This window comes from Lynx canadensis, chromosome B3, assembly GCF_007474595.2.
Source record: "Lynx canadensis isolate LIC74 chromosome B3, mLynCan4.pri.v2, whole genome shotgun sequence".
Lineage (NCBI taxonomy): Eukaryota > Metazoa > Chordata > Mammalia > Carnivora > Felidae > Lynx > Lynx canadensis.
Window position 1 is genome coordinate 44,149,557 of NC_044308.2, and position 23,359 is coordinate 44,172,915.

Consider the following 23,359-nt stretch of genomic DNA (forward strand, 5'->3'; position numbering starts at 1 on the left):
TAATGTTTTTGAGAAAATTGTATTGGATATAAATTTTGGAGCCTGGAATGAACTTCACTAAGATTTATAGAAAATCCACCGAGTTTTAAAGGTAAGTTTTATTAATAAAACTGTCAGCTTGGACACAAACAGGACAAAACGAAAAGTTTCTGGACCTTTGAGTTTCTACTGGCATGAAGTATATTGAGAGAGCTACTCAGCCACAAATTTGGGCCATTCTTATCTATCTATCTATCTATCTATCTATCTATCTATCTTTATTTTTGAGAGAGAGAGAGAGGGGAAGGGGCAGAGAGAGAGGGAGACCCAGAATCCGAAGCAGGCTCCAGACTCTGAGCTGTCAGCACAGAGCCCGATGCAGGGCTCGAAGTCACGAACTGTGAGATCATGACCTGAACTGAAGTCGGATGCCCAACTGACTGCACCATCCAGGCACCCCAAATATGGGCCATTCTTAAGGAAAAGGAAAGACATCTCAGACAGTGTAGTCAAGAGGCTGAAAAGCAAAGCCCAACACTGAGAAGACAATGGATTGAAGCAAGGATCAGCAAACTACAGCCCATGAGGCCAATCCAGCCTGTTGCTGTTTTTGTATAGCCTGCAAGCTAAGAGCCCTGGCACCTTCACCTTTTGCTTCTTGAAAAGCCAGCACCATTAGTACCCTGGTGTAGAGATGAGGACCTGGAGGATGAGAGACCAAGAGACAGAGAGACCTAGCCTGCTCTCAGACATTCTAGCAACCCCTGCTGAGTCACTAGACAAATGGGTAAAGCCACTTTTGATTTTCCAACCTTAGTTGAGCTGCCCCACCCAGCATCATGTGCAACAGAGTCAAGCTGTCCCTACTGAATCCTGTCCAAATTGCAAAATCATGAGTAAATAAGCGGTTATTTATGTTTTAACCACTAAGTTTTGGTGGTAATTTGATATCTTGCAATAAATAACTTGAGTGCATTATTTAATTTCTGGACTGGGTAGGAGATTTTATTTGGGTTTCAGGTTCTTCATCTATAAAAATTAAGGATTGGGCAAGTTGGTCTTGAGATCCCTCTCTGCTCTAACATTCTGTTTCTGTGTGAATAATTCTCTTCTATCCTTTTTGTGAGTGCTTATCATTGCTAGGTAGGTATTATTAGCTGTGTTGAGGTACAGCAGACAAAGTGTGAGTAAAATAGAGGCTTTAGGGGTCAGTATGCACAACAGTCACCTCATCTGAGATCCTTTGTAGTAAACATCCTCCCCAACTATGGGGGGAATAGAAAGGAAAAAGAGAATCTTTGCACTAAGATTAAAAAGTTCCTTTGTACTGGCAGAATTGGTCCCACGCTCCTCAGAAATAGCAAACCATGGCTTCTAATAGCTTCAGCTTTATGATACTATCAGTGTAAATTTCTGTAGCTTGAAGCAAACTCTGGCTATTGCCCAGATCTTTATGAATTTGCTGAAGTCGTAACTAAGATAAGCAAAAAAACAAACAAACAAAAAAAACAAAAAAAAACATTCTTTTGGATACTTGGTGGCTTTAATGTATTCCATGATTTGAATTTAATCTTATGCTCTGTAGAGGCCCCACCACACACAGGTAGGAATAAGAAGCTGTGCACCATGCCCTGAAAGGAATAGAAAAGAGGTAGAATTCTGTCCACCTGTGTAGTCTGTTTCCCTTTCTGTTCCAAAATGTTCTGAGGAGTAGGCAGATAAACACGATTTGTGCCTGTAAGGCTTTGAGCCTAAATTTAAGAGCTGTATATAAATGTAAAGGGTGGGGGGGGGGGTGCCTGGCTGGCAGCCTGAGTTCTTGGTTGTGGGTTTGAGCCCCATGTTGGGTGTAGAGATGACTTAAAAATAAAATCATTTAAAAAAAAATGTAAATCAGAAATTGTACCAAAAGAGTTGGTTTATTTTCTATTTGTCCTTCTGATAGGGCCTATTATATATAATTACAAAGGAATGAACTGGGTAACAGTGAGCTCAGGGGTGAGTGTCCATAGACCCCCTTTGTGGCTAGCCTGCTAGGTGACCGTGAGCATGGCAACCTGTGTCTCTTGGCTTTCCTATCATTTTCTGATTCCTAAGAGTGAAATGAGGCTCAACTGGAAAGTGAAAATAGACCTTACAGTAGATGGAAGATTAAAACACAGAAGCACGAGTAGAGAAGAGTTCGGTGACTGGTGAGAAAGGAAGTACTTCAAAGGTGCAGGGAGACGTCCTTGGGATTCTTAGTCAAACATTCCTGCTAGTTTGAAGTTTGAATGCAGTATTTGAGCAGTCACACACAAAATCACGTTTGCTTACATGTTTCCACTGTGGCTTGTGGAAAATAGCAGGGGAGAAAAAGCAAGAAACTGAGCGAAACCAAAAAGGCTGCGGAAGAGCGGCAGTTATGAAAGAGGGAAGGGAGGAACTTCTTTGTTGGAACTCGAGGCTCAAAGCCACCGGCCCCACCCAGTCCGGACGGCCTGCCACGAGGACGCGCAGCGTGCGGAGCGGGGTCGTGCGAGGCGTGGAGAGAAGCTGAGCGGACCGCGCTCCGGAAAACGGGCTCCTCCCGGGCGCGAGCGGGGTGGGATCTTGGCTCCTGGCTTCGGCCTCCCACCCGCTCCTCCCACCCCAACCCTGGCTCCGGGCCCTACTGCCCGCTGCGAGGCCCCAGAGAGCCAGTCTTTGCAGGGCAGAACCCGGCGGATCGCCCGCCCCACTCTCCTCCCGGGAACTGCTGGTCAGAGGTTAAGCTAATATGTTTGCAGACGGTAACGGAGAGCTTGAGCTGGATGCCAACGGCCCCTGTTCAGGGGAGTCCCGATTTATGTTTCTTGGAACAATTCTTCCTTCCATTGCATTGATGCCTAAAAAAAAAAAAAAAAAGAAAAGAAAAAAAGAAAAATAAAAAGTGACTTAACCAAGCTCCGAGCCTACTAAAGACTTGCTAATTTATTAACTTAAGCCAGGGCTGGGGACTCGACGTGGCGCTAAAAAAGTAAAAGGAGGGAAGAAGAAACGAGCTGATACGTGGGCCTCAAGGAAGCCTCATTGGTGTTTTAATGGAGGGCAGGGCCGTGGGCGCGGGGGCAGCTCCCGCGTGGCGCTGCTCCGGAACGTTCCTGGGCGAGGCCGCCCCAGTGGGCGGGCGGGTCGGGGAGGGTGAGTCACCCGGACTCCGGGTGGGAGCGGGCCGGGGGAGGCGGGGCGGGGCGGACCTCGCCTGCACCGCGAGGATGTGGCGGCTATAAAAGCCCCACCCAGGGCAGCCAGCTCTGCTGCACAACTGGGGACGCTCGCTGCTCTCGGCGCCCGGCCCAGGTAAGCGGGGCGCGCCCCGCCCGCCCGCTATGGCCCCGGGGCCGCCGCGCTAGCGGGGCGGGGAGGAGCGGAAAAGGAGGCAGAGGGCCTGGCAAAGAGGCTTGGGCCACGGGAACGGCCTCGGGAGGCCGTCCAGGAGAGGGGGCTGGAGGGACGGTCCGCACGAGGTGGAGAGCGGCGCAGTAGCAAGGTGGTCTGGGCAGGGGTGAGGGGGACCAGTTGCGCCCCGGCGTTGGGGGTGCGGGGCAGAGGGAGGGGGCCGGGTATCCCCCCCGCAGTGCTCCCAGGAAACTTGGAGAGGGGCGCCAGGGAGGGGAGCGGAGGGAGGCCCTACATTCCAGACGCGCCGGGCGCGGGCGGTGGGCAGGGTGTGGCTGCTCGGGTAGCCTCGGCTCCCAGGCGGGGCGGTCTGGGGGGCATTTCCCTCCACGTTTAACAAAAGCTTTACGGCCATCTAAAAAGTAACCCCCAGCAGTTTCAAGTTACTTTACTTGAAAAACAAAACAAAACCTCGCCTTTGTGCAACTTGTACCGACCCGCAGGAGGAAAGCAGCTGGCGGAGGAGGGAGGGGGGGTTGAGGTGTGGGAGTTTGTAGTAGCTACCCGATAACACGAAACAAAGAAGGAAAAAAAAACTCAGCTTATTCTCCTTTGCCTAGATTATCTTGTAGGAGAGCAACTTTTGATTTCATTGTTATCTGGAGAGTATCTTGGTTGACCATTTTTTGCGTCAGGAAGGAAGTGTCCCCCAAGCTTGGGGGAAGGGAAGGAAGAGGGTTGTCCTTGACTGTTACTCCCGGTGATGCAGCAGTGAGTCAGGGACCAGGATACAGAAAAGGGCGTGGCCCCCTGGGCTGCTCCAGGCAGCTGGGAGGCCGGTCTCAGCCCCTGGAGTGGAGGGCTGGATTCCATCATCTGGCTGTTGAGAAGGTAGGGAGGAGGACATCAGTTTCCTTACCCATGAAAGTGGCTTCAGGATGCTCGCTCTTACCTACACAGGGTTATCTATTGAAGATTTCAAAAAAAAAAACAAAAAAAAAAAAAACAAAAACAACAACAACAAAAAAAAACACATTCAAAAGTAAATATGTAGAGCATACTGAAAACACGAAGTGCCCCACAATTGCAGATTGTCACTTTTCGGTTAAGATTTGCCATTTTAATGCTGTGGGTATTCTGAATCTAAAAGAGCAGTGGCCTCATGGGTACAAATGGTCTTTACCTAAAGCCATAAGATCCTAGAGTCAAGGAGTCTGGGCCCCTGAGCTTAGACTGACTCTACTGATGGATTCTGTCCAAAAGTGGGTTCTGCTGTGCCGGTCTGGAACTTGGAGATTTAGAAGGCAGAATGCACTTTCTCATTGAAACAGTGTTAGAGAGGTGCTTAGGTTCCTAATTAACATGGATTGTATCTAAATTCTGTACTGATAGTACATGCTGAATTTGGTGGTGGGTGATGGTGAGGAGGAAAGGTGGGAGGATAAAGGAGGGTATGTGGGTAGGAAGAATAAATCACTGAAATGTCATTCTGGAACTTTCCTTAATTTTAAGGTTGGCCCTGATTAATTATTTTAATTGGCAAATTAGATCTTTGCCCCCTCTCACCCCCCAATTTGTTTTTTTTTCCACCTACCTCCTGTGTCCTTAGTGCCCCCCTTCTCTGACATATTGCAGAAGCCATTAGGCTTATCCAGTCCTGTCTTCCCACATCAGTGTACTTACACCCAGCTAGAGACTAGCAAATTGAACCAATATTTATGAAGTTAAGAGTGGTTGGTGATCCTGAAATCCTCAGCAACGCAAAGGAGTTGTATTATTTGAAAACCAAGAAAAGCTTGTTAACCTAAACACATCTATGCTTTATAAAGTTAGAGGCCATGGAATTAAGGAGCCCCATAATTACAGCATTCAGGCGTTGTGAGGGAAGATCTCCGATGAGGCCAGGTTCAGAGAGGCAACCTCTGGAGAGGAGTCCTCTGGCCTGTGACATTAACACATTTCAGTTTAGCACTTCTCTTTCTTCTGAGTCCATCTCTTATCTAGATGCTTCAGGGGTTTCTCCAAAAGTATCCATCACATCTGTAGTAAAAGGGTGTGACCATCAATGTGCATTTTTGTGATTTGGAGACCTCCCGGATTTTGTAATTTCCCACAGAGCCAAACAGCCTATCTGTGGCAAATGCCCAGGAAATACTGCTTGCTCACTGGCTTTGATTAGGTTCTTGGTCTTGGATTGCATCTCAGTATTTAACATTTTGTGTCTTTCAGCTATTAAAGGACTGTATTGATTGACATTATGCTGGCTCTCACGGCCATTAGTTTCCTGACTAATTTCTGATTTAAGTAGTTTTCTTGGCAAGGTAGGTAGCCTTCTATAATTGTTATTGATTTTGAGGGCTGTAGGCTCTTTCTGCACCGTTGGAACTGGAATCTTGCACTAACACTCTTACAGGCTGTGGGCCCGCAGAGGCATTTTTTGTTAATGGAGAGTGGGCGGGTCACAAAAAGGAGTCCCAGGGTCTCCTGGGCTGCTTTGAACATCCATTCATTCCACAGCATTTATTACGCATCTATTATGTTCTACTCACAGGTATAGGTACTGGGTATAAAAGACTGAACAAAACAGACAAAAACCAAACAAATAAAACCAAAACAAACTCTGCTCTTAAGACTTCAAGTCTGGCAGGAAGTGAAAGAAAACAGACAAAATAAGTGAATTATATAGATAGTAGTTGGATTTTGAACTTTACATTTTCTCAAATGAATATTTAGTTTCCAAACTTGGTGGAAGCTCATTTGCCCTTTAATCCAGCTGTTCCACAAACCTGAGCATCATATTTAGCTTGCCTGTGGCAGTGACCTTTAAAGTTATAGTGACTTAACCTGCCTTCTGGATTTGATTGTTAGAATTAAATAGAAATGGAATGCTCCTCTTTTTTCTTTTTTTGCACATAGGACTCCACCTCCCTCATTTTCCCTGGTGCCACACCCAGTTCTAGTTAGAGGCTACCTCAGGAAATTCCAGTTCTTTAAAAAAGTTCTTTCCACCCGTTCACTGGTATACTTTTCCTTCTGTTTCCAGAGACAGTCTCCATCTCTTTTGTTGGGAAGCAGGTCATCAGTAGGGGTCAGGAGATGCCCAGGCTTGTTTTGAGTGACTCCACTGAGATTACCTCTGAATCTCCCTTCTGGGGTACACCCTGAAACTTTAAGTCCTCTGCTCTCAGTCTTATGAGAGAGAAGGCATTCGCATCCAAGTAGTCTGAGTTCTAATCCCAGTTTTGGTGTGGGAAGTTCGACTCAAGGGAGTGGCTGTGATCTAGAGTCCTTGCTCTTTGTCTCCTGGCCACACCCAGTGTGCACACTCTTAACCCAGAGGGAATGGGAGTCCAGAGGCCACTTGCAGGTCCTCATTTCCACCTCCTTCCTTACATTCCATGCTGTAGGAGATGCAGGTTACATTTCCACATTGTCTAGGGGACAGAGCTAGAGCCCAAGTGACCCTAACAGCACAGAGGTGGGGTGCTGCGGGTTGGAAGGGGCTGTATGTCAAGATGAGAAGGAGGCTGCCCCTGAAGTGATCTTCCAGGCTTTGAGAAGATTTGCACAGAAGCTGGCCGCTTAAGCATCCAGCTCAGAATATATGGAACTGGAACTGCATTTGGGATGTTTAGTCTGAAGGAGAGAAAGAAGACTGAGCAAGACTGCATTGAAATAGGAGACATAAGTTGGAAAGACCCACTGTGTATAAACCATCCATAAGTGCGATTGAACGCCAACTGTTAGCTAGGCACTGCGCTCAGACCTGTGAGGAAACAGAAGTGAATGTGACAAACCCTATGAGCAGATACAATGGAAGACCACCTTCATGTACAGGAGACAGGAGCACAGGGCAGGGAGAGGTGCAGGAGAAGAGTACATGATTTTTTGTATCCTGAAGTCTCATGAGGATGTCAGCTGATCAAGATTGGGTGTTCCCAGAGGAGGGAACTTGAAGAAGTTGGGCATAGACGTAGTAGAACTGTGCTCAGTGTATTTGGAGAAGGATTACCAGTCCAATGTGACTGCAGTGCTAGGGGTGTGTGTGCGTGTGTGTGTGTGTATGTGTATACACACACATAGGTATTTGTATGCGTGCATTCGTGTGGGGCTGTGTAGGAGATATTTATGGAAAGGTAGGTAGAGTCCAGAGTCAAGATCTTGAATGCTGAGTTTAGACTCTTTCCTGTAGGCATCAGGACCCCATTAGAAATATAATAAGTGGGTCATAAAACATTGAAATTGAACTGTAGATGTGCAGGCCTTGATTTCCCAACCCTGAAAGTGTTTCATGCCAGCTGACTTCATTCTTCCTGCCAGTTTCTTTCCACCCACTCCAAACCCATGTCAGGGGACTGACAGAGAATCTCTGAGAACAGGAGGCTGCCACGTAGGTCTGTAGGTAGCAAACAGACACATCCTGATACAGGTCTGGCAGCAAAGGAGCAAGCCAGAGCAAGTGCTGTTGTGTCCGCCCTGCTCAGTTAGATCAAGGCCACTGGGCAGAATTCCAGGATTTCTGTGGAATGACTTGGCCCCGTGACTCAGGCATTGATCAAGACCATAAAACCAAGGAGAAAAGTATGTGTTTTCAGGAATGTTCTCTTCAGTAGAGATACTTTGAGGGGGTGGGGTGAAGAGTGGACGGAGTACAATATGAATTCCACGCCCAGCCCCACTCATGCATTCCTCCTCCCCACTTTTGGTTTAAAATCCCAGTCTGATCCTGTGGACCTGGAACTCTGCACAGGAAAGGTTTTGGTGGGGAAACCCAACCCTCCACACTCCCAACCCCACACATTTTCGCTTTAAAAATCCTCATTTGTATCATCCAGTTCCTGATTGATTCATCGTGGTTGCTAGGGCTGTGTTTTGTGGCAACACATCAACATGCCACGTAAAAACTGTAAAGTGGGTGTGTCCACGAAACTGCTGGTTTATACTCAGATTTCAGATTTGGTTGTGTAGACCAGCCCTGTTGCAACATGGTTTTGTTTGTTTGTTTGTGTGAATTAGTATTTGGGTTTTCTGGAGCTGGTTCCTAATTCCTTTTAGTAGGACTTGTTTTTGGTTTGTAGTGTTGACTCTTGGGTTTGCTTTGTCTGTTTCAACTTTCTTTGTTTGTTTTTTGCAAATTTTGTTTTAATTTTCTTTTTATGGGCATAGTTAAACCTGTTTCACTTGTACCATTTTTATTACTGCATGTTTGAAGTGAAACAGTAAAATATTTTTAAAAATGTAGGTTTTTTTTTTAAAAAAAGGACAAATCCTTAAGTATCTTTTTTTAATAATCTTTTTTACTTGTTTTGAGAGAGAGAGAACATGAGCAGCAGAAGGGGGGCAGCGAGAGATGGGAACAGAGTATCTGAAGTGGGCTCAGCCAGAGAACCCAGTGTAGGGCTCCAACTCAAGAACTGTGAGATCACGACCTGAGCCGAAGTTGGAGGAAGTTGGAGGCTTAACCGACTGAGCCACCCAGGCGCCCCCTTAAGTATCTTTAAGACAGTCCTTATGTTAAATGTAAATGTTTTTTGACAGCTGCACAGATTTTATTAATGTCTGGCTTTGTACTCGAAGAGCTTTTCCAGTCAGGCAGTTAACTGTCTTCATTCATTAATATTTTCAAGGCCAGAGGAAAAAACTGTTCCCTTTATGGCTGGGGCAGGGAGGGGCACAGTGAGTCTGTGTTCTCACCCCGGTGGTGAATTATTTCAGACTTGTTTGAAGTAGGTGTGGCTCTTTCAGTAAGTCACTCTGTACCTCTCCAGTTATTTTCTTAAACGAAAAAACTTTACCTGATAAAGAGCCATTTTAATGATCTTGTCTCGTCAGCCAGCCCTTCCCTGGGAATGGAAGGTACTGGTGCGTGCAGATCCTAACTCACCAACAGATTGTATTTGCTGACTTTTTTTTTCCCTTCTGTTTTACAAGTTGAAACCAGTTGGAGATCTGGGTGAGGTCAAAGTGCTGGAAAGAGTGATGCAGACTGCCATTTTCATGTTCTGTAAGAAGTCTGCCAGGCAAGGAGTGGTTGTTCTGCTTTTAAAACACTTCAGAATTTTTACACCATGATGTGGAATAGGTGAGAGTGGAATTGTCTCATGGCTTGTAGACTTCATTTTATTCTGAAAGCACTAGGTAAACTAAGGCAGAGCTTAAGTAAGAAAATTCAGCCTCCAGGGGCACCTGGGTGGCTCAGTTGGTTAAGCTTAGTCTGACTCTTGATTTCGGCTCAGGTCATGATCTCACGGTTGTGAGACTGAGCCCCACGTCAGGGCTTAAGAGTCTGTCTGTCTGTGTGTCTCTCTCCTCTCCCTCCCCTTCTGCATCCCCCCTGCACCACCCCCTCCCCCCCAAAAAAAATTCAGCCTCCACAGCAAATGTTGTGGTGAACAGATACTGCAAGCATTGGTGAACAAATCACTTTGGCTTTCTGGCTCTCCAGTATTTCCACAGCCAATCTTAATTTTGCACCATTCAGAATCCAATATTTTAGGCCTCCCACAGATACCACATTAGACATGTTTTAAACCTGTCCTCTTGGTTCTCCCACCACCCAGGGATAGACCGTGTCTTCCATTTCTTCTCCCTAGCCTTTCCCCCATGTTTCTCTGGTTGGAACCGTCCCGAGTGAATGCTGTTCTCCATCTAGTCAGTACCTGACCAGAAAGCTCTTACCTGATCCCACCCTTATTACTTTTATCTTTCTCTCTGCCTGAGCCTTAGTCTTTGGAATGAAGAACTGTTGTGAAGTTGCAAAGGTGAAGGCCCAAGAGTCAGAGGACCCAGATTCTGGCCCTGCCTCCATTCTCATTAGCTGAGTAACTTGGGCTTATGTCTCAGGTGACTCACTGGGGCAGGAAGGGAAGAGAGCTGGAAAGCCCTGCGGGGGTGGAGTCTGCATTTCACAGTTTTGTGTGTGTCTGTCATAGCCCTCAGTGAGTGCAGCCCAAGTGTGTGCTTGCTAGGGGTTTATTGATTATTTGCATGTTACCCGTGTTTGTAACCTACAGTAGCACTACCAAGACTTTCTCTGCTTTCAAGAGTAGCGCTGCACTGGTACATTCTCATCAATCAAACGTACTATGCTAATTGATGTTTTAACAAGCATTATAAGTGGCAGAGCCGACTGTTTCTTCCAGTGACTAGTCAGTCGTTCACAAAATGGCTTTGCATTGCCAGGGGATCGGATGAAGAAACAAGGGCCATATTTTGTTTGTAAGGTGAAAATGTATTTGTTATTAAGCTTGCACAAAATAGGAAATATTTATTGGATAGAAAAGAACTTGCATTGAGTTATAGCAAATGTCATGGATATTGTTTTGTGGTTATTGTGATCATTTTGCTTTTTCTGCAGAATGGCTATAAATAATACAAATATAAATGCTAATTATGCCAAATACCAACTCATTTCTAAAAGTTTATTTAGCATCTAGAGTGTGCAAGGCACTCTTAAATTTGCGGGGGATCAAGACTCGATGAGGAAGATGAGGTAAAACATACTCCCTGCCACTCTGAATGGTACTTAGGCATTTGCCATTTGAGTACTTGGTACATGCAGGAACTCAGTACGTTTTGCTCAGCAAATAAGTCTGGTGGCATCAGAAAGTGCTTTTGGCATTGAAAGGTGGGAGAGAGCATGTGGGATGGCAGCTACAGCCACCCCATTAGCAGATGCCAGAGTAGTGGTAACTTCAGGAATGGGTATTGTCTCCATAACTAGAAAAAGAGATAAAGGTAAGGATATGGGGGAGGAAGCAGGCATCAGGGTGCTGTGGATGAAAGGAGTACAGTGTTTGGGGAGAAGCAAGTAACTATTGGGCTCAAGTCCGCTTTTCCTGGGGAGTACATAGAGGGCGCTGAAATGGGGTTTCTGTGCCAGTCTTTGAGGGCTGCCCCAAGCTGGAATAAGAGAATACCATTGAAGGATGGGTTTTTAACTATTTCAATAGGATGAAATAGAAGAATTTTATTTTTTTAAAAATGTTTATTTTTCAGAGGCGGGGAGAGGCAGAGAGAGGGGGACAGAGGATCTGGAGTGGGCTCTGTGATGACAGCAGCTAGCCCGATGGGCTCGAACTCACAAACCAGACTCAAACTCAGGAACCGTGAGATCATGACTTGTGCCAGAGTTGCACCCTTAACTGACTGAGCCACTCATGCGCCCCAAGAATTTAATTGATAGTAGCATGTAGGATTGATTTGATGAAAGAACAGCACAACTGTGGACGATAAAATGGAGATGAAGATTTGTGGCGCTTAAAAAAAGCCCTATTTTCTGGCTCTCCTCAATGTGTTGTGGCTGTGGGAGAAGAATTAACAGGAATGGAGAATGTATATCAGATTGCCTTTGACTTATACGGTAACGAGGGTCCCACGTGGGACAAGCTTAGGCAGCTGTTTGCAAAGCCAGTGCTCATGGCCGGAAAGGCAACCTAGAGGAAGAACTATGCAATAAAAACTTACTGTGCCTCTGTGGTTGGGATTCCCTAAACATCAGAACCAATGTGAGGTAACTGATTTAAGAAAGAAGTGGACTTTAATCCACACTTCTCTGTGAGGAGAAACAATTCTGTCTGCAAGTCTGACTTAGCGGTCCTCTGTTCAGGGTTTTGCTTTTGTTTTGGTGTTTTTATTTCTTAGCTGTTTACGGTTGGGACTAGAATTCTTCCAGGTGAGTGACAACAGTTCATCCCTTACTGCAGACCTATTGCAGTTCTGACTAAGCCTCACGGGTGGTAGTCAAGGTCAGGATTGGGTGGTTAGTGTCCTAGGGAATTCTGCTTAGGTGATTCTCAGGCTGATGGATACTGGTGATACCCTCTGGAATGTTTCTTGCCACAAGTAGAAGTAGGAGATTTCCTGCTCTATCAAGGCAGACTCAAACTTGTTTGTCTTGACAAGAAATCTCAAACTTGGTTTTCCAGTAACCTGGCTACTGCAGACGTTTTTGGACTAGGATTGGACCATGGCACCATGGGATCCTTTAGACCAGTGCTGCCCAACAGAAAGAGAATGTGAGCTGCACATGCAACTGTAAACTTTCTAGTAGCCATGTTTAAAAAAAAAGGAAAAGAAACAGGTGAAATTAAATTTAGATCATGTATTTGGTTGAACCCAATGTACCTAACGTATCATAAATACGATATATAATTAATATAAAAAAACAAAGATATTTTATATTCTTTTTCTCATAGTAAGTCTTCAAAATCCAGGGTGTAGTTTACACTTAGAGCACATCTCACCTTGGACTTGACAGTTTTCAAATGCTTGATAGCCGGGTGTGGCTGGTAGCCACTGTTTTGGACAGTTCAGTTAGAGATGCATGACCACCCATACCAGCATGGCATATTTGTTACAACTGATGAACCTACCTTGACATATCACTGTCATTCAAAGTCCATAGTTCACATTAGAGTTCACTCTCGGTACTATACATTCTATGGGTTTTGACAAATGTATAGTGGCTACCATTACAGTATCATACACAGTAGTTTCGTGGCCCTAAAAATCCTCTGTTCATCCCTCCCTCTTTTCTAATTCCTGGCAACCACTGATCCTTTTACTGTCTCCTTTGTCTTGCCTTATCCAGACTGTCATTTTAGTTGGAATCATACCATGTGTGTAGTAGGTAGCCCTTCAGACTGGCTTCTTTCACGTAGTAATATGCATTTAAGATTCCTCCATGTGTGTTCATGGCTTCATAGGTCATTTCTTTTCAGTTCTGAATAATATTCCATTGTTTGGGTACCACAGTTTATTTATAGAGCAAGACTTTTTACAGTCAGGATTCTATCCCAGTGGTGGGACATATTTGCGGGTGGGGGTGTCTGAGGGCTGAGGGAGTGGGGGTACTTGGAATAGCGGTGGTTTTCTTGAAGACAGAGGGGTGGTCTAGGAGAGAGCTCAGGATGAAAATCTTGCAAAAATATATCTATAAGCACAAATAAAGGTGAATCCTCTTTTCTTACATTTCTTACACCTCCACCCAACACAGAGCCTGGCACCTGCTTTTCGTCCAAAGTGTTGAGAAGAGTTAACAAATGTGTGTGCCAAACACTGCCTCCAAGCCAGTTTTATGAAGATACTTAGACCATGCTAACTGTTGGAAGAGAATGGAAAGCAGGATTTGCATAGGCATAATTTCCTTGATCAAAGAATATTAAGCACAGAGAGATCAAAGTGAACGTTGCTGTAATTCAATTGTTGATCCCACTGTTTCAGGATACAGCTCTGCTCTGTTTGCTTTATTTTGGGATGATGGTGCTAAATGACCTCTCTTGTCTCAGTTGAGATAAATTTCCTGCTACTTGGGCACTTTTCATTGGCAGAGGTTGGTGTATCAATTCCGAGAACTGTGTGATTGCAAAGCTGGAAAGCCAATTCATCAGGCTATAGTGTCACAGCCCGATTAAGTGTATTAACTGGAAGATGACTTCATTTCAGCCATTTTGAATCTTATATACAAGGATCAGTCTTTTATGGAATGAGTTAATGTTAGAAAATCTGTCCATTGTCTTTTTCATAAACAGTTTAATATCTTCTAAACATCAGTGAGTTAGAAAATAATTATGGATAGTAAAAAGTATGGACAGAATGGGCCAGTGTGCAAATGCTATTGATTTCAGGCCACACTCATGGTTTTCAGGTCCTTTTCAATAGGTTAAATTACTGGTGAGAAATATAGAAGCAGTGGCTGGTTTGACAAGCTTACCACTTTTTATGAAAAGTGGAAGACTCCGTTTTATCCTGTTTGAACAGGTTGCATTAGCCTTGGGGAGCATTATGTTTTTATATTCACAAATCAGTCTCCCCAGGTTCTGTTTACACAGAACAGGAGAAAGACTGGGTGCTTCTGTAGTCCATCCCAAATCTAAGGCATACCATCTCCCAGCTTTAATTTGCCCAATCATAAGATAGGAATTGAATCTATTTGCAAAAATTACTCTAATATCCTCAGATGAAATGGTCCAAGAAATAGAGATTAGTATAATGAATCACTGCGCTTCAGGGGAAAGGAAAGCCTCTTCATAAATATTTTCTTGTTGTACTTTTTTTCCCCAGCTTCTTTCAAAATGTCTACTGTTCACGAAATTCTCTGCAAGCTCAGCTTGGAGGGTGATGTAAGTATATCATTTTCACTTTGTGTAATTTTTGCAAATTGGACATCTCTCTGGATAACTGTGCTACTCTCTTTCCTTGTGCATCTAGGGAAAATGAGGACAAAATATAGACAGTCATTCCCCGTCTTTGTTCCCCTTTCCTTCCCCGTTACTTTTGCTGTTCTAGTAGTTCAATTTGATAGAAATGTTATGGCACTGGAAACTTTTTGGGCATCACATTAAAATTGAACATACACTAGTGACATTGGAGTGGCTGGAGTTTTACCTTGCTATATACTTAGCATGGTTATGGTAGTAATTGTTATGATGATACATGTCTTTTAATGTCATGCCCTGGCATTTTATTAATGACTGTCATAAGCTACAGCCATCTTGAAAATGATCCTTGTGTGTTTTGGACTTCTTACAGTGTACAGGAAGTTGTTCTAGACAAGGACTTAGACGTTTGTTATTTTTTTTTTTAATTTTTTAATGTTTATTTATTTTTGAGAGAGAGAGAGACAGAGTGAGAGCAGGGGAGGGGAGAGCAGCAGAGACTGAGACACAGAATCCAAAGCAGGCTCCATGCTCTGAGCCATCAGCACAGAGCCCAGCCTGGGGCTCAAACCCACGAATCGTGAGATCATGACCTGAGCCAAAACCAAGAGTTGGACGCTTAACTGACTGAGCACCCATGTGCCCCAATAGTGTATATTTTTAACCTTTCCTCTTGGAACTTGTGCACACTGTTGTTGGCAACACTTACAAGCTGCATGTTGAGGTCCAGACAAGTCCAAGAGCTAAATAATTTATTCCTTAATGGATCTGATCATTAGATTATTTTTAGTATCAGATTTCAGAAGTTGGCTTCTCATGTAGCCTTTAGTTTGATGCATTTCTCTGTGTGGAGAGATGGGCCTGCAATAGAAAATGTCCTACATTTCCCCCATATTTTAATGTTTTTTTATTTTAGAGAGAGACAGAGCGCAAGCAGGGGAGGGGCAGAGAGAGAGGGAGACACAGAATCCGTAGCAGGCTCCAGGCTCTGAGCTGTCAGCACAGAGCCTGATGCAGGCCTCGAACCCGCAAACTGAGAGATCATGACCTGAGCCGAAGTCAGCTGCTCAACTGACTGAGCCACCCAGGGGCCAATTTCCCCCATATTTTGAAGGAAGAAAAAAAATCACTTTTCCTCAATAATTTGATTTTCAAACAAGTGGATTTTACAGGTAATAGGTTCAACTATCCATTTAGTTTTGTTTCCAGAAAATTTATAAATTATTTATAACTTTTCCCTACTCACTGTTGTTTTTGGAATAAGACAACATAGGACCTGAGAAATAAAGCCTTATATGATATGGCTCAATGACCAGACTGCTTGCCTTTGGAAATAATTGATGTAAATAATTGATTGTTTATTGTTAATAATGTTTTAATAATCTAATAATAATAATAATCTAATAATCTAAGATGTTCTTCTTAGATTTCCAAACACATTTTGTAGCCACCATAATAAATATATTACTTCAGAATAGCATTTTGTCCTTACCTTTTCCTGAATGTATGTTTCATTTCCATTGATATAATCTTACGGGAGTGTTGAGGAAAATTAGATGGAGAATACTTTAAGAATCCATTGTGTTTCAGAGTTTTAAATATTAAATGGATTCACTATTTGGCCAAGATGACCACAAGTACATTTTGAAATACTCTGTCCAGTCTTGAACTTAGATTTCTGGTTTGCCTTGGGAGATATTTGAGAGGATGGCATCATAGTTACTTACCTGTATAACCTCACTGCTAATAAAACCAAGTGAAATGGGTGCTGGGATGCCTCATAATGTGTTGCCCGTGGGTGGAAAGGTAAGTCAGGGCACCTCGGTCTGGGACTCTTCCCAGAAACCGAAGCAAGGCAAAGTCATCACATCATGATGGCTATTATGTACTTGGGGTAGGTGGTGGGGATGGACTAGTCTTGATGTTGAAGGTGGATGGTTCCACTGACAGCATAAACCAGTGTCCGTCTTATTTTGCTTGTCCTTTGCTTTGGGACCAGGTAGCAGGGAGGAAAGCTCCAAGAGCTCTCAAGGAAGGAGAGAAGTTAACGCTTTGGAAGGAAGTGATGTAGATGCACTCTACTGTCCTTCCCTCAGTCTGGGGTGGTGGGGTGGGGTGGGTGGGAGTGGGGCCATCAGATCATTGGAAAAGGGAGAGGGTATTGTTTAAAAGGCGATAAGAAAATAAGAAGAGTGGTAGACATAGGGTTCAAGGCATAGTGTTAAAGATAGCAGAGGAGAGGGAATGGAGAGAGAGAGGAGCAGGAACTTGGTGAGCAGAAAGAGGTTGTGGGCCGTGAGGCCTGACCACCTTAGTGCCATGGCTTCCCTCGCTTATCTGATAGTTTAAAATAAGCAGGTCAGCATTTTACATTTATATTTTAAAGAATTGTGAGCCCAGTGATACAGGCCAAGTGGAAATTCATATGCCTGTAGCAAAAACTTGGCTAAACACACTTGTCATTCAGGCATTACCACATTTTCAGCTTGTTTCACATTGTTGCCGGCCTAGATTCATGCTTTCCAAAGCCTTACCAGATAAACGCCCAGTAACATGGGAATAGGCCTAAGCTGAGAGCCAGGAGGCCCAATTTTGGGTTGTCTGCTTTTGAGTGTGCACCAGAAATAGGGTAAGTGGAAATACACACGGTGTATTCTAAAGTAGCTGAGCCTTTCAAGACAAATTCTCATTAGAAATGATGAAGTTTCTTATCCTCTGTGTGATGGGCACATTGATACTTCCCTAGTTACCTAGTTTACGAATGATTTGAATTGTTTAAAGAAACAATGGAAAAAAGTCCATTTTAGGGCTGTTTCAGCTGGAGGGTTTGAAATGTTTATGACTTGAGTGTGTTTGTCTTTCAACCTCAGCACTCCACTCCCCCAAGCGCATACGGGTCGGTCAAAGCATACACCAATTTTGATGCTGAGCGTGATGCTCTGAACATTGAAACGGCCATCAAGACCAAAGGTAGGTGACTTTTGTCTTCCTCTTGTCAGGCTCTGATTGAGGCATTTTTGTTGTCTCTTCATTCTCCCTCAAATCTCCATATACTGCCCATTTGAAATTGTCATCGAGCCTTGATGGAGTGGATCTATGCCTTCCCCACTCCACCCCACCCCTCCTTCCCTCCCTCCCTCTTCCTTCCCCACTTTGAAGAGAAGACTTAAAACATGAGAAAGTATTTTAAGCAAGTAGCCCAGTAACATGGGCATAGGTCTAAGCTGAGAGCCATGAGGCCTGATCCCCTGCATGTGTGTTTTGGGCTCAACTCTTCACTTGGAGGCCTCAGCGCCTCCTTTATAAGGAAGAGGTTGGTCATGGTGATCCGAAAGAGCCTTTTTTGTCCTGGATCCCCTTGAATTTTGTTACATTTGTTGGAAAAATGCTGGGAAATTTTTACTGCTTTGCTTTTAGATTGATCTAATGAACAAAAAATTCAGACCTTTTTTTTAACCCTATTAGTTACGCCCCTTCTTCTGCCTGGAGCTTGAATTAGAAAAGCTGTCAGAATGAGTGTTTCCTCAAGTTCTAGGATGAGTAAGAGAGGGCTGGGGGCATATGAGCTTCCCTTAGAAATACATCAGATAAAGCATTTAATTGGGCGGAGCTGAGCAAGAACTTGTTCAGGTCATCGTGCTGTTTTCTCTTCAACTCTGGCTTATGTTAATGAAGCACGTGTCTTTGGGGTCCCCCCACCCCCCAAATCCCTGGAACATTGTGATTAGTGTGGTGATGCTTGTGATTCACTGCATTCTTCCCCCTTTTGGACAAAGCACTTCCTTTCCCTGAGGGGCTAGACTGAAATGTGGATGTGACCCAGCAACCAGAGCAGTTGCTGGTTCCTACCTGTGCTGATGAGTGGTTTTCTCTTCACAGTAGAGTGTTTTAACTTAGGGACACTCTTGTACAAGTTGCATTCAGGTCACTGACAGACTGGGAACTTCAAACAGGATTACCTAGGAACCTAAAACGAGGATGATCATATGACCTGGCTTATTTATGTCTACGTTATTTACTGATTGTGCCCCTTGTCACTCTCAGAATTGTTTTGTGGGATAAATTACATGGTCATCTTTCCTAAAACCTCTGAGAAACTGGTGACTTTGTTTCTAGAGACAGGATGGAGAGGAGAAAAATCTTTTACATCCTGTGGCTCTAACAGGACACAAGGATTTGCACCATCTGCCTGAAGCAGCCTTACGTTGTGTGAGGACACTGGGAACCTCCCAGAATGGCTGCCTGGACAACTGGAGGCAGAGTAAAGAAGCATCCAAATTAGACCTTTAATATGAGTCTTCTTTTCTTGATGCTTTTAAATGACCATACTTGTCAAAGGCTGGGTTGGGAAGTCAGGAAGTCACTAATCAGAAAATGAGACTAAAATTTTCAGGCCTTGGGGCTCCCGGGGGACTCAGTCGGTTAAGTGTATGACTCTTGATTTCAGCTGAGGTCATGATCCCATGGTTTGTGAGATGGAGCCCCTCGTCTGGCTCCCCACTGAGCACGGAGCCTGCTTGGGATTCTCTCTCTCTGCCCCTCCCCTGCGCATGTGCGTGGGCATGCATGCACTCCAGTGGTCTCTCTCAAAATGAATAAATAAACAGTTAAAAAAAACTTGCAGGGCTAATCTCACCACAGACCTTTCTCTTTGCTGGAGCTGAAGTGTGTAGTGGGTGAGTGCATGTGCCATTGTGGCTCACTTACCACCTTGGCTCTGCCACTAATTTACTAGCTCTCTGACTCCGGAAAAACACTTGACTTCCTTAAGCTTCAGTTTCCTCCTATAAAGTAGAGCTAATCAGAGTTACACTTCACACAGTTTTGGGTTTTTTTTCTTCTCCTCCAGTTGTTGTGAGGTATGAGTGGGGCCTGCCATAGAGACAGTGCTCAAAATGTGCAAAACATGTTACCTTAACACACAGGATCCACTGTCCTAACACTCACCTTATCTCCCTATTTGGGTGTGCCTACATTCCTGGGTGTTCTTGACAGGCCACTGTAGAAACACACTCCACTCACCTAACAGTTAACTCATCTGACAAAGATGGTGCCTTTTACAAGCTTGAGACAAAGGCTGCTTTCATCCCTGCATGAGAAAGCTTCTAAGCACACTGGAATGTAAAGATTGTGCAAATGAACTCTGGTAACAGCTGAAACTCCCATGGTAATAAAAATACCTTCAGGCCCTTTCTGAGTTAGTAGGAAAATACTGTAGTTTCTAAACAGAAACGTCTGGAGGGCTAAGAATTGGATTCCTGCATTCCAGTTTGGTCAAAAGCAGCTGACATCACTAATATGGTTGCCACTATTTATTGAGCGCTGATTATGGAAGGCATTGCACCAAGCACTTTAGGGAATGTTCTTCTTAGGTGAACTTCAAATTGATCCTGACATAGTGTTGTATCCTCTCAGATTTATGGGTGACACAATTTAGGGTTAACATGTTTCAGGTCTCTTGGCCTTGGTTCAGACTGGGGTTTGAACAGCTTTGTTCAGCCCCAGGCCTGTGTTCTTAAACACCCTGATCTCGTGCCACCCACCTGCAAGGATTGGACTTTTTTTCTTTGCCATAAGTTATTTTCAGACGTGAAGAACATTTTGTAGTTGGGATTCTATCGATATCGGATACCTGTCATATTTGTGGTCCAGGTTCAGATCCCCTGTCTTCTTCTCTTCCGGACTTAATGCCTAGTGATTCCACTTAGGACCACTTAATTATTTACTTTTGGTACCTAGTAATTTTACCGAGTAACTGAATTTTCTTGTGTTAGTTCTCTTGGCCCCTTAAAATAATTTGTGGATTGTCAGTATGTTTGGGAACCTTAAATCCAGGAAACTATTGAGAAGAAAGAAAGTGATATTCATGTAGAGCTCAGTGTACCAAAGATGTTAATATCAGCATTAGTTATGGTGGTGAAAAGCCCGGGTCTCTTCTAGTTGGAGAATGACTTAGTAAGTTGTGGTAACTCCTTCTGTGTTACATAGAATATCTGTAGAATGTCACAGAAATGTGAAAAATGAGATTTATGAGCAATTTTTACAGAGATACAGTTCACATACATACAATTCACCTATATTAAATGTGCAATTCAGTTTCTTAGTGTATTCACCGAGTTTTGCAACCATCACCAACATTTTAGAATGCTCATTTTAATTTTTTTTTAATGTTTACTTATTTTTGAGAGAACGTGCGCCCGTGAGCAGGGGAGGGGCAAAGAAAGAGGGAGACACAGAATCCGAAGCGGCTCCAGGCTCCGAGCTGTCAGCACAGAGCCTGACGCGGGGCTCAAACTCACCAACCGTGAGATCATGATCTGAGCCAAAGTCAAACGCTCAGCCAACTGAGCCACCCAGGAGCCCCTGGAATGCCCATTTTAACATACATTCACCTTAAAGGTGTCAGTTGTATAATTGATTCTTTTCCTCTATTGCACTTTCAGCACATTGCGTATTCTCCAAATTTGCTATGGTGGCACACATCATCTTCATAAATGGAAGGCAATACATTTAATTACAAACAAACGAAGTCAGTAGTTGGGAAAGTAACATCCCTTTGTTCCTTTCTCCTTCCTCTTGATATTTGTAGATAACCAACACTACTTTTAAAATTTTTTTTTTTTTCAACGTTTATTTATTTTTGGGACAGAGAGAGACAGAGCATGAACGGGGGAGGGGCAGAGAGAGAGGGAGACACAGAATCGGAAACAGGCTCCAGGCTCTGAGCCATCAGCCCAGAGCCTGACGCGGGGCTCGAACTCACGGACCGCGAGATCGTGACCTGGCTGAAGTCGGACGCTTAACCGACTGCGCCACCCAGGCGCCCCCCAACACTACTTTTAAAAAGTGAGCTAATTAATAGTTGCGCTTCCCATTTAAAATACCTTCTACCTTAAGTGTAATTAAGAAGCTCGTGCCACACCTTAACCTCACTCCCACCTCAAACCCTTTATCGGGAGGACACCATGTTCCATAATTGCTGTTTCCTTGACATCAATGGAAACAAAGGGTAAACCTCAAATGCTGACCTAAACAAAGGGCAAAGGACCATGACAAGATGACTCTCTGGGCCTCCCCTCCTAGATCAGGTCACCTCAGTGTATGTGCACACATGTGCAAGTGTGTGCCACGTACCAAGCTCACTGGGCGTGTTCTGCTCCCTCTGACTGACCACAGACTTCCCTTTAGTGCAGGTACTCTCAGGAAGGAGAGCTGGGAGCAAGTCACCTGTGGGGGAGGCTTCTGCAGCTGCTGTTGAACAAAGGATGGCAGAGGTGCCTGGGTGGCTCAGTTGGTTAAGCTTCCCACTTTAGCTCAGGTCGTGATCTCGCGGTTCATGGATTCAAGCCCTGCATCACTCTCTCTGCTGGCAGTGTGGAGCTGGCTTCAGATCCTGTTTCCCTCTCTCTGTCCCTTTCCTTCTTGTGCTCTCTCTCTCTCTCTCTCAAAAATAAACATTAAAAAAAAAAAAGATGGTAAATGGGAACAGGCCTGAAGTTGGAGGAATTTGAGGGAGGGGCAGGACTGGGTGAGAACGGTGGGCTGCTACTACTGTCTGGACTAGTCGTGAGGACCAGAAGCAGTTATTAGCCTTCCTTCCCCTCAGTCATATCCTCTCTCACCTGGCCTGTTACGGCATCTGTCCTCTTAATGGGTCACCTTGCCTCATCCATTGCAGATTCTCTTTCTAGCTGCTTCTCCAGGCTGTTCAGAGCCTTTACTCTGATGGGAGTGTGCAGTCCCCATCTAGTGGGAGTGTTAGCCCACTTCTATCCCTAAGCAGCTCCCACTCACCTCTCAGCATGAGCCCGTACACAGCTTCTTCTCCAAGTTTTCTCTGAGGAGGAGGCAGAATCAATTATTCCTTGGTCTTTGTCTTAGATACTTCATGTAAGTCATTTACAGCTCTTGTCATACTGTGTTGTAGCTATTTATGTATGGATTTGTCTCTCCGACCAGAATGTGAGTTCCTTGAAGGCAAGGACTTTATTTCATTAAACTTATTTAATCTGATTTAACATGACCCCTGAGACTGTGTGAGAAGGTAAATATTTAACCTATATTTAAAGTGTAGTCAAATGTGCACAGATCCCAGACCACACACAGGTGAGTGCAGAGCAGGGAGCGAGATGAGGCAGCAGAGGACAATTCCAGAATCTGGACAGTATCCAGGAAGGATAACAGTTCCCTAGTGAGCTTTGATCTGTTTTCACAAAATGAATTTAGCTCACGCTCGTGAGTCTGCCTTGTTTTTAGTTTGAAGGGATCTTAGTATCTCTTGAGTATGTCACCTAAACCAAATGCATGATTGTTTTGTGTATACTCTGGCTTGAGGTAGACTATGCAATTACTTACCTTAATTTACGTCTAGTTAGAAACTGAATAAGGCTGTGCAAAAGTAGTAATATTGGTTAATTAACAAGAGGTTTCTGAGACTTAAATCTGTAGGAGTCTCTTGGTCTAGATTGGCCCTGGGTTAAATATATACTATAGAGTATACAACACAGCTGTGAATGGTTTACCATATGGGTCCAAATAACTAGAAAGGAAAGTCAGCTAAATTAGAAAAGGACGAATCCAGACTCCATAAAATAGATTGTAATTAGAAGCAGCACAACCCCAGAGTTAGTGTAAGTGCCAAGAGACGGCTACAGCTTCGGTCTCTCTCTCTCTCTAGAAGGGGAGGGAAATGAGTTGCCCTGTTATTATTGCCAGTTTTGATTTTAGCAGTATTTGTGTTCTCCGGAAGGGATGCAAAAGCGGGTGATTTTTCCCCCTTCTCCTAAGCACAAGTATAGAGAAGCATAACTGCAGCAAGTTTTTGCACTTATTTTTCTCTTATATTTTTGAAAAGGAACCAT

General features: G+C 44.2%; 1 protein-coding gene across 3 annotated transcripts in view; it reads left to right on the plus strand.

The window, feature by feature from the left end:
• The first annotated feature begins 3,204 nt into the window (after positions 1-3,204).
• Positions 3,205-23,359, plus strand: part of ANXA2 (annexin A2) — a 43,680-nt gene continuing 23,525 nt past the window's right edge. The window contains exons 1-3 of one of the 3 annotated variants that reach the window (XM_030318050.1): positions 3,205-3,300; positions 14,404-14,462; positions 17,369-17,468. In XM_030318050.1, coding sequence (XP_030173910.1) covers positions 14,415-14,462; positions 17,369-17,468 — 148 coding nt within the window. In that variant the 5' untranslated portion in view covers positions 3,205-3,300; positions 14,404-14,414. Of the gene's footprint in view, positions 3,301-5,575; positions 5,661-12,271; positions 12,422-14,403; positions 14,463-17,368; positions 17,469-23,359 lie in introns of those variants that run through there. The other 2 variants (XM_030318051.1, XM_032593629.1) reach the window with 2 other exon arrangements.